At 43.6% G+C, this 10831-nt stretch overlaps 1 protein-coding gene across 1 annotated transcript; it reads left to right on the top strand.

Moving 5' to 3' along the window:
• The first annotated feature begins 1185 nt into the window (after positions 1–1185).
• On the top strand, positions 1186–4365 carry LOC144893626 (interferon-induced protein with tetratricopeptide repeats 5-like). The gene is made up of 5 exons (XM_078784463.1): positions 1186–2535; positions 2920–2994; positions 3158–3179; positions 3451–3576; positions 3781–4365. Exons 1-5 carry the CDS (start codon positions 1213–1215, stop codon positions 4236–4238), a joined length of 2004 nt encoding a protein of 667 aa, XP_078640589.1. The 5' UTR covers positions 1186–1212; the 3' UTR covers positions 4239–4365.
• The last annotated feature ends 6466 nt before the right edge of the window (positions 4366–10831 follow it).

Genomic DNA, 10831 nt, shown 5'->3' with positions numbered 1-10831 from the left:
AAGAACATTCCCAATGTCTCTATTCCCGGCTTCAAGCCAAAGTTGATTCCGGCTTCAAGCCAAAGTCGATCCACTCCAGTGATCGTCCGTACGATGTCGTATCGAAACCAGAATCCTGTTCGGATGACAGTCACAGTCCCGCTGCCAAAGCTGCGCAAAGGCGCCCTCAAGGCGACTGGGAATCTGGTATGGACGTTCCATGGCTCCAAATCGGCGAACCGCAGATTTCCCACTCAAAAGCCAGGTTACACACACACACCAGATTAACGTCTGAATGCGGTGAAAATGATTGAAGCGAAGTGAAAAACCTTGAGCGATGCGCAAAGCGCGCGAGTCAAAATGGCCGACGGCCCGTTTTCGAGGCGTAACGGCACTACGATGATTCTCCTCGGAATCAACCGCAAAACCTGACACGCAGGTTGATCTGTCACAGCGATAACAACTCTGTCACAGGAATCCCTTTCCCGGGAAACCCAAAGTTCACTCGTGACCCTCGTTCGCCAATCGTTCGCTCCAGACCTCGAAGCAGCTCGGCTTCTGGTCCGACTCACTCGCTCCGCCTTCTCCCTCTCCTCTTCGTCGTCGTCCGGTTCCGGTTTCATTTAAAACATTAACTTTTTTTACCTTTTGAAAATAGTAATCTCTATCTCCCTTAAACGACAACAATAATAGTACATGGAATCAAAAATGTTTACAGTGGATGAAAACCATAACAACGGAAGTGACGAATCCGTAACACAACTAAGACCCCAAGACCTTTTGTAACCGTAAGACTCTTTAGACCCCATTACACACTTTATAACCATTCCACCCCAAACATCCTTTCGATCTTGTTCGACCCTTTTATAACCCAATATATCCTTTAGATCACGAAGACTCCTGTCTTCCCTTTTAGACCTTCACACCTTTCAGACATTTTAATGCCATTTATACCCCTTTGACCTTTATACCTTTTTTAGAAGTCTTAAGATCCCTTCGACCTTTGAAGACCCTTTTGACCCCAGTTAGACCTTTTGACCTTTACATATTTCAACCTTTACACCTTTTGACCATTTTAGCTTCACAGACCTTTTACCTGCTTTCATCTTTGCAGCGAGACAATTTAGATCTTTCATTCACAATCAATGACACAAAACAAGTCCTGGTGATGGTCTGCAATCTGATTGCATGGTAATTTATCCCGTTCGTTCTCAATGTTTTTCAGGAGCGGATATGGTTGATCAAAGTCTTGAAGCAGAGCTGAAACAACTGGAATGCCACTTCACCTGGAACCTGGAAGCTTCTGTTCGAGAAGTGTCATGGTTCGAAGAAGCAATTGAATTCCAGTTGAAATACAACTCTGATGTTTGGAATCCCGCAGCACACAACTTCCTCGCTTTCATTGCTGCAATGAAGAATAGTTGGCCTTGTGCTCTGCAGCACCTCGCTGCAGCTGAAGAAGCTTCCCGGAAGACATCCCATCAAGAAATGAGTGAACACAATTTGGTCTTGTACAGCAATTATGCCTGGGTCCATTTCCAAATGAACAACCAGCAAGAAGCCAATTATTATCTCAAAAAAGTGCAGAAGATAAGCGGTGAAACCAACGTTGGAGATTGTACCTCACCGGTGAATCCAGAAGTGCTGGCTGAGAAAGGCTGGACCTTGTTTCGTTGTGGGTTTGATCATTACAACAACGCTGCAATGTGTTTGAAAGAAGCATTGAAAAGTCGACCAGATCATGTCCAGTGGACTTTGGCATGTGCCATTGCATTGTGGCGTTGGGAGTGGAAATATAATCGATATGATTGTTGCAGGATAAAACCTTTGGAAGGAGAGAAACTTCTCAGGCGGACCCTTGAACTTGACCCAGAAAACAGTATGGCGTCGATACATCTGGCAATCCGTTGTCAAGCTAAACATCAAATGGAAGAGGCACATTTACACTTGGGGAAAGCCTTGCACAAGGCCTCAAACCATCCTACCATCCAGAAGTACTTTGGTCAATTTTTAGAACGTGAAGGTTCTCCAGAAAGTTTGAATGAAGCAATAAGAATCGTTCAAGATGCTTTGAATACCAACCCCAACAACCCAACACTTTTGTACACTGTGGGAAAAGTTTACTATCAGAAAGCGAAACTTTTGAAAAGGGAGAGAATGGAACCAAAGGCCAAACAAGTTCAAATTAAATGTTTATTGGACAAATCAATTTACTTTAACCAGAAATCATATGCTGTGTCTGAAAAGGCATTTGTAAAACCAATGTGTGATGTTGCAAGAACCTACGCTGAGGATGGGATGATAGACCGGGCACGTAGTCTCTACAATGATCTTTTCGCTGACCAAGAACGTCTGATGTGTTCAGAAAATGTTCAGATTTTGCATGCTCAATTTGGATTGTTCCTTCGGTCACAAAATGATGTAGAAGAAGCAAAGAAGCATTTTACGTTGGGCCTTCATATGAATGAGAATCCAAATGCTGCAAACATATGCAAAGATGCACTAGAGAAGTTGTCTCGACCACGATCCTGGTTTAATAACTCAGATGGTAGCAATCCATAATTTCCTGTTGCCTCCTCTGCCACCCATGATAATTTATGTTATTGTGGAGTAAAAGGTTTGCGGTTTACACCATGCGTTTACTCTTAAAATTGCTATTTATTTATACAAGTACACCCACTCACTTCGGGAGGGGCAGGAAGGGTCATTCCTCTTTTGGGTATTTCGATTACAGTCGATCTATGGTCGGATCTCAAGAACATTGGGTGTGTGGTCATTTACCAAGTTTCTTGTGAAGAGATCGCCAAGTGGTTTAAGCATTTGAGCAAGCACTCCATTCAAAACCGTTAACGAACGGCTGGGTTGGCAAGCGCGAGCTAGCTGCTTGGTAAATGAGCACAACCCGGGCTTCCTCCCTTTCCGTTTCATGTTAAACAGCAGGAGCGAGTTTCAAAAGTTCGCGACGAAAAACGCTGCATTGGTGGCAGAAAGGATCATGTTATTAACCCAACCCTTGTGGGGTATGTAGAGCACAGTAGATCTTCGCTCAGTTCTGTAAGTAAAACGTACCTCACGGATGTCGGGATTCCTCCAAATTTCTTTGTTTAGTGTTATAAACAGAATTAGCGATTGTTCAAAAAGGCAATCTTTTTCTTTTTTTTCATGGATATTGCCCCAGACAAGGCATACAGCCACTCTAGGTAAGGGGCTAAGAGAAAGTGAGAAAATACAAAGATAAAGCAAAACAAAATAAAAACTAGAGATGTTCCAGGGAACCTGAACTCAATTGGTCTATATCAATATGGTTAGAATATGCATAATGGAACCACAAACTATATAGTTTATATGTGCTAAAAATATATGACAAAAATTGATTTTCAATATGGCCGCCCTGCCGCACCCATTTTTGGGCGTGCAACGCCCAAATGCAATCCCAAACTAGTTTACGTCTTAAATATGCTGCATAACAAGTTAGTGTATGGGTGAGCGGAGATGGCAAACCGGGTCTTACGTCCAAACACTCGTGTGGGAGGAACCAAGTTAGAAAGTCCAACAGAACATTTGCCATGAAAATGTTTGAAGAAGAAACCAAGAGTGGCAATTGACCAATGGTGAGAGAGGTTGAAGAGTTGAACCCATCTCCACACCAACCTAGACTAGACGGATTTATGGTAAAAGGCCATGTATAAGCTTCGAGGTGCATTTTGGGGGTAAAAGTTGGGAACCTCACTTTTTAACATAATTAGGGCATGCTGAATTCGATTAACCCGGTCCCCAAGCCGAATGTTGAGTTGTTCTTTTGAGTTTTGAATAAACTGCTGAAGAACTTGGGCATTGGTGAACTCACAGAGGAGACAATCAAATCTGCAGAAGCGTTCGTCTGCAGAATATATAATGTGCACAGAACAACCTCTGTTGATTCAGCACGACATATGTTGTTCTCCAAGACTGGTAATCCAGAAGCAATGTCACCGACAAGTGATGCTCTTCATTTCCATTTGATGCGAGTACACCATCAGGCCATGACATGGAGAAATGCTCATTGTGCTATAGCTGACCTTCCTGCACCTGTGGAAATGGGATGGAAACATGGTGATTCTGATGTCACTGAGTCCATTCCCAGAAAGTTGCCTCGAGATGATTTATTGTGCATGCCAGAAGCAATGCAAGACTCGACGCTGCAAATGTCGCTATTCAGAGTTGAGATGCACATCAATGTGTGCCTGTCAGAAACAGTGATGATCAGACCCCTTGTATGAATTTGATGTAGTTTGGCAAAACAACATGTGTGACATTCCTGAATGTTTGTGCTTCATGGCCATGTGTACTTAATTTTAGAATAAATGGTTGTATGAAACATTGTCTTATTAAAACCATTTCCCATTTTATCGTGTCCAATTTCAATATCTGTTTGAATGTCACTTTCAATATGTCGCCAACCATCATATAGACAAGACGGATTTATGAATAAGGCCATGTATAAGCTTCTTGGTGCATTTTGGGGTAAAAGTTGTAAAGTTAAAGTAAAACAACTGCATGTATATACATGATATATAAATGCTTGTTCAAAGAAATTGTCCAAAAATGGCAATTTGGCGGCCATTTTGTTTATGCTGATTAGAAGGTCAAACACTCAACATTCGGCTTGGAAACCGGGTTAATCGAATTCAGCATACCGTAATTATGTTAAAAAGTGAGGTTCCCAAATTTTACCCAAAAATGCACCTCGAAGCTCATAAATGGCCTTTTTCCATAAATCTGTCTGGTCTATGAGGACGGTCTCGTAAAACACTTTCCACCCAGACTTGGTTCAGGCACATGGGGGTTCAGGTTCAGGTCACTCAACACATTCAGAAGGGTAAATGGCTGCATGGTGTTTAAGGCTGACGAGAAATAAACAAATAACACACGGACAAAGGTTCCATTCTGGTCAAGGTGACTTGTGATTAGATGAAGTAAACTGCGCCAGACATCTTCAACACCTCGTCTTGCTTTGTATGCAAATTGTAAAGGATCCAGTTTAGAAGTTACATCTGATGTTATAAACTTCACCATCAATTTCTCCATACATTTACACAAGGTGGAGGTAAGGGCAACAGGTCTATAATAATCATTGAGCTGCCTTGGGTGAACCTTTTTTGGCACGGGAATAATAATGGACTTTTTCCAACAAATAGGAACAATGTGAGTCGCCAAAAGTAACTGAAACAATCGAGTAAAAACATTACTAAGTTCGAAACAGAACTCTTTCAGAATACAAGACTTGATGCCATCTGGACCACAATACCTCCTTTTACTCAACACCATGAAACACCTCACGACATCAGGTTCACAAATTACAGGTATGGGACACGCTCGAGTATCGAGATCCTCCCAGAGATTCACATTTTACTTGGTTTCCTGGAACATCAAATCTCGCGTAAAGGTCACTCAATTCATCCACAAATTTGGAATCTGGAACATTAGTGGGCAATGTTCCATCCTTGAGCCTCATTCATTCCCATCATATGCCTGAGTCCCCTCCAAGCGTTCCGAGCATCATCATCGTGTTGCTGTTCTTTAATCTTATCCTTGTTTGACCGTTTACACTTGCCAATGACAGAGCGCAGTTCTTTCTTCGACTCCCTGAGGGCGGAGTCATTCTTCTTCAGGAATGCACGCTTCTTCTTCATCAAACAAGTTTTCACTTCAGAGGTAACCCAAGGTTTGTTATTAACCTGCGCTCGTGAAACGAAAAATGGAGTTTAGCATTCAGTTGTGTACGTGTGCCGTACGTGTCTGCATTTTTAAAATTCATTTTCTCGGCAACCGTTGGTCCGATTGACACGAAATCTTACCATTGTATAATTTTTTTCATTCATAATTATGACGTCATAGGTCATGTGGTACGGACGCCATCTTGGTAAAATGTTCCACCTCCATATCTCCCAAACCACGCAATGGAAAAAATTGAAACATGGCTCATTGTCAAGTACTCCGCTTGGGGAATAAGATATGTTAATGATGATGTAATCAGTACTTTAATTATGACGTCATAATTCGACAAGTACAACACATTGTGAATTTTTTTTCTCAGCAACTCTGGTCTGGTGGGCACGAAATTTTCACCATAGGAGCACCTCCTCCTGTAGAATATTTTAATGATAATCATGACATCATCGGTCATGTGGTACAGGCGCCATCTTGGAAAAACTGAAAAATGGTGCACCTCCATATCTACAAAACCGCTTCATGGAAAAAATTGAAACGTGGCTCATTGTAAAGAACTCCATCTGGGGAATAGGTGTTGTTAACGATGACGTCATTGGTGCCATAATTATATGTTATAATTCGACAGGGACAACGCTTAGTCTGATCAGTTTGAATGTATTGGGCGTGATCTGTGCAACAATTATATTAGAGAAAATAAATGTGTGATGTCATCGCTCACGTGGTCTAGCAGCCATATTGGATGAAAGAAAAAACAATGTTCAAAAACAGAAGAGTTGGCTCGCAACAAGTTGACTGCGCAGGGCGAGTATTCCATGAATACCATCTAGTTGGGAAACGTGTGGTTCTCTCTGTGGTCACGAGGTCCTCACAGAACTTCACATAATCTGTGATCGTCTCAGTAAGTTAATCAGGGTCGTCACAAGAGTCGAAACATACATCCCAGTCTGTGCATAGGAAAACAGCCCTTCAAACGTTCGTTGTCCTCCGCCTTTCTGGTTTTAACCGTCTTGCAAGGAACCGGCGTTCTTTTCACCTTTGGTCTGTACGTAGGTAAGATATGAACCACGTTATGGTTTGTACGTAGGTAAGAGATGAACCACCTTTTGGTCTGTATGTTGGTAAGAGATGGACCACCTTTGGTCTGTACATTGGCAAGAGATGGACCACCTTATGGTCTGTACGTAGGCAAGAGATGGACCACCTTATGGTCTGTATGTAGGCAAGAGATGGACACCTTATGGTCTGATCGTCCGACCGCAGGAGCACATTTCACCACATAAACATGTTCAATGTTACCATAACATTTGTCCAACGTCCTGCTACCACGGGTAGCAACATCCACATACTGATCGAGCTGAGGGAGTTCCTGATCGAGTTCACATCGATTTAAATCTCCAAGAATCAGGATCGATTGATCCACTGAATGGGCGGGCGCTCCTTTGTAACTTTCTGTGACTTGTTCCGATGCACATTTAAAGTCCGGCCCGGTGCGTACACCAGAATAATAGTGCATTGACCAAATTCCCGTGGCAGGTAGTCGGGTCGGAAAGACACCGTCAGCATCTCCACATCTTCGGAACAGTACCGTTCACGTACCGTAAAATGTTTGGCCCAATTCAAATTGACCAACATACACAAATCGCCATCTTTGGCCTTGCCCGATGACGCGACTCTATCGGCCCTGATCATCTCAAATCCATCGAAGGACACGTCATCCCCTTCACCAAGCCATGTCTCGGTGAAACACACCACAGACAAGGTCCGATAGTAACAGTCGAACCTCAGGAGGGCATCAAGTTCATCAGTTTTGTTCTTCATTGAGCGAGAGTTCATCAAAGTCAAAACAGGAGGCGGTACCTTGTGGTTTCTGGGTTTAAGCCGCTGATGAAAATCTCCATGAGAAACTCGTTTTTCTTTCCCTTAATTCTGAAAGCACCATTCAATGCCAAGTTCACAACTCTCTGCGGAGCACCACCAACACGATTGAAACGCAGGTTCAGCAAGGCCTCGCGAGTATACGTGATGACGCCATCTTGTAAAGAATGCCCGTGAAGTGAAGAACCGATACCAGCCCAACATGTGCAGCAGCAGCAAAACCCCGAAGCCATTTCGACAGCTGCAGAGGTCGTGAATCTCCATCTTCCATTAACCAAGAAAAATCCACTCAAAGAAAGCAAAGTGGCGACGAAACAACAGAAGAGTAAACGGTGTCACGTGGGGTCAGCTGCAGTGTAGCACTTTATTTCGGGGACAATAAAGATTTATTATCTCACTATAATTTACCAAATGTCCGTCCGTCCGTCTGTCCGTTCGAAGGTACCGCAAAAACGGCTGAACCGATCGCAACGATATTTTGGGTGGGTAATCCTGGGACCCCTGGGAGTAAAACAGGCGATATTGTTTTTCCAGTTTTCCAATTCTGCAGTTTTTCCAAACTCGATGGAATAATATTTCCGAATATGAACAGTGATGTGGCTTTTGTTGAAATTCTACAAATACTGTTTATTCTACGTACCAGGAGAGAGAAGATCGACCCCTGACGAAATCTTCCTGTATAAACGTGCGGCTCCTCAGTAACACGGCAGCGTGTGCAAAGCGACGGAGAAACAAAACAGGTGGAGCGGCCGCTTCCGTTTTGCAGATTTCAATCTTTTTTTCAAAATGGGCGCCATGTACTGTTTAGATTTTGATGATTTGCGTGTGATATGATTCAAAGGATGTTTATATGAATCGTTTAAAATAAAAAAAACCCTTCAATTTCTGATATTTTCCCTTTTCATTTGGGCTTCCCAGCTGAAGCCCCGCCCACAGGGCGGGTCCCGTTTGTGGTTGTTTAAAATTCAAACGTCAAATGATGTTAGCTGTTACACGAGCCTCCATGTTGTATACCAAAAAAATAAAATAACGTCACTCAGCGATAATTATTTTTGCACATGGAATATATATATTTTTAGATGGTATTAGTTTTATTAAAATGTTTTCCAGTAAATTGGTGATTTTGTCATAAAAATGGTAATAATAAAACACCAAACGCATGTCATTGGCCTCCGCAAGGTCGCAACGTTAACACGTCATTGCGTGACGTCAGACGTACGGACAGCGAGCGTGCGGAGCATCGAATCGATTATTGTTTGTATTCTTTTCTTTCACCAAATATAAATTTCGTGTCGACATAAACTCGCGTTTATTATCTTAAAACAATTGAGATCTGAGGTGATTGGATGATTCTGTGGTTAAAATGTTATCTTTATATTTTACTAGCAGAAGTTCCCGGCATTGCCAAGCGGGGGAGGGGAGGGGAACGGGGGGGGGGGGAATGGGGGGGAGGGGAGGAGAGGGGGGGGAGGGGAGAAGAAGGGGGGGAGGGGAGAAGAGGGGGGAGGGATGGGAGGGGGAGGGGGGAGGGATGGGAGGGGGGGCAGGGATGGGAGGGGGAGGGGGCAGGGGGGAGGAGGAGGGGAGGAGTGGGGGGGGGGGAGGGAAGGGGAGGGCCAGTCAACAATAACGTTGCAGTTCTCATGGTCGGAGAGCAGCACAACAATCGCGACATAGTCCTGCATCTTCGCAACAGCACGAAGCGGATTTGGAGACTCACCGATCCTGTGACGCCCTCCAGTACCGGCGATGCCGGGCGGGGGAAGGGAGACCCGTACATTCCTAACCCGTACATTTGCCCTCTCGACTCAAGCTCACTCGGACAAAAGCCTCGCACAAATTACACCGTGAAGGCCCAATGGCCATGTCTATGCCACAAATCAAGTACGTGAGCGAGTCGGGCGCACTGAATTGAAAATATATAGAACGCTCATACTCCGTGAAAAGTGAAGCCGCCGTGTCGCCATCTTGGTTAGCACGACTCGACCAACTTGCTTCGCGGATCTCGTTTGTTTTGAACGTGTGAATTACGTGCGAACGCGTAACTGAGTTTATGGCGGCAAGGCACATCACGTGATCGCTCTGAGCGAATCAGCGCGCTGCTCTGCCACCTGCTCAGATTCCGTGTATAATATTCCTCGCTGAAATGCGCTGAGGTAAATATGAATAAAAAAAAAAATATGGATCTCGTAAAGATGAAAGAAAAACAAGCCTATGTGGTGTGAATGGCAATGTTCCTCGCTGAAATGTGAAAAAACGCAATCGCTTTTCACTCTGAAATACGTGCGAACGCGTAACTGAGTTTATGGCGGCAAGGAACATCACGTGATCGCTCTGAGCGAATCAGCGCGCTGCTCTGCCACCGCCTCAGATTCCATGCATAATATTCCTCGCTGAAATGCGCTGAGGTAAAAATATGGGAAAAAAATATTATGAAATATTTTTTTTTAGGTCAGCCATGTTCTTCCCAGGCTCAATGGCCATGTCTATGCCAAATATCAAGCACGTGAGCCTCTCCGTTTAGGAGTCTATCGGTAACATTACACAAACACACACAAACACAAACACACAAACAAAAGAGCAACAGGATCATCTGGTGCTGTTGGAGTTACTGGAACCTTCTGACTGCCCTGAAGTCCACATTGAGAAGCAGGGGACATCATCATGCCGCTCACAGATTTCTTTTGTGAGGCTTGTGCCAAGGTGTGGCTTGTTGGACCACTTTTCCAGGTAGTGCGCGAGTGAAAAGCTTACATATTGGGGGGCTGAATAAATTACCGATCTGTCGAAATTTTGCATTGTGATTGCATCTTTCAGGAATCCTGCATTACCTGTATTCAGAATATCAAATTGTGCTGCTTGTCGGTACATTTGAATGAAGTAATCGGAACACACGACCATTGTTAAACTGACATATTTTCATCTGAGTTCACCGTATTGCATATTTGGTACTTTAAATCTGCTGCTTTGCTCAAGTAAACATTTCGTTTGTTTTCCAGTAAATTGGTGATTTTGTCATAAAAATGGTAATAATAAAACACCAAACGCATGTCATTGGCCTCCGCAAGGTCGCAACGTTAACACGCCATTGCGTGACGTCAGACGTACGGACAGCGAGCGTGAGGAGCATCGAATCGATTATTGTTTGTATTCTTTTCTTTCCACCAAATATAAATTTCGTGTCGACATAAACTCGCGTTTATTATCTTAAAACAATTGAGATCTGAGGTGATTGGATGATTCTGTGGTAAAATGTTATCTTTAT

The sequence above is a fragment of the Myxine glutinosa genome, chromosome 1 (genome assembly GCF_964187855.1).
Source record: "Myxine glutinosa chromosome 1, kmMyxGlut1.1, whole genome shotgun sequence".
NCBI lineage: Eukaryota > Metazoa > Chordata > Myxini > Myxiniformes > Myxinidae > Myxine > Myxine glutinosa.
This window is presented reverse-complemented; position numbering and strand designations above follow the sequence as displayed.

What these genes read in the sequence shown, in the direction of transcription:
- LOC144893626 (XM_078784463.1), top strand. Translation starts at nt 1,213, where the DNA reads ATGGTTGATCAAAGTCTTGAAGCAGAGCTGAAACAACTGGAATGCCAC. An exon ending in ATAACTCAGATGGTAGCAAT is followed by an intron (nt 2,536 to 2,919) that starts CCATAATTTCCT and finishes GTTAAACAGCAG; the next exon opens with GAGCGAGTTTCAAAAGTTCG. An exon ending in ATGTTATTAACCCAACCCTT is followed by an intron (nt 2,995 to 3,157) that starts GTGGGGTATGTA and finishes ATATTGCCCCAG; the next exon opens with ACAAGGCATACAGCCACTCT.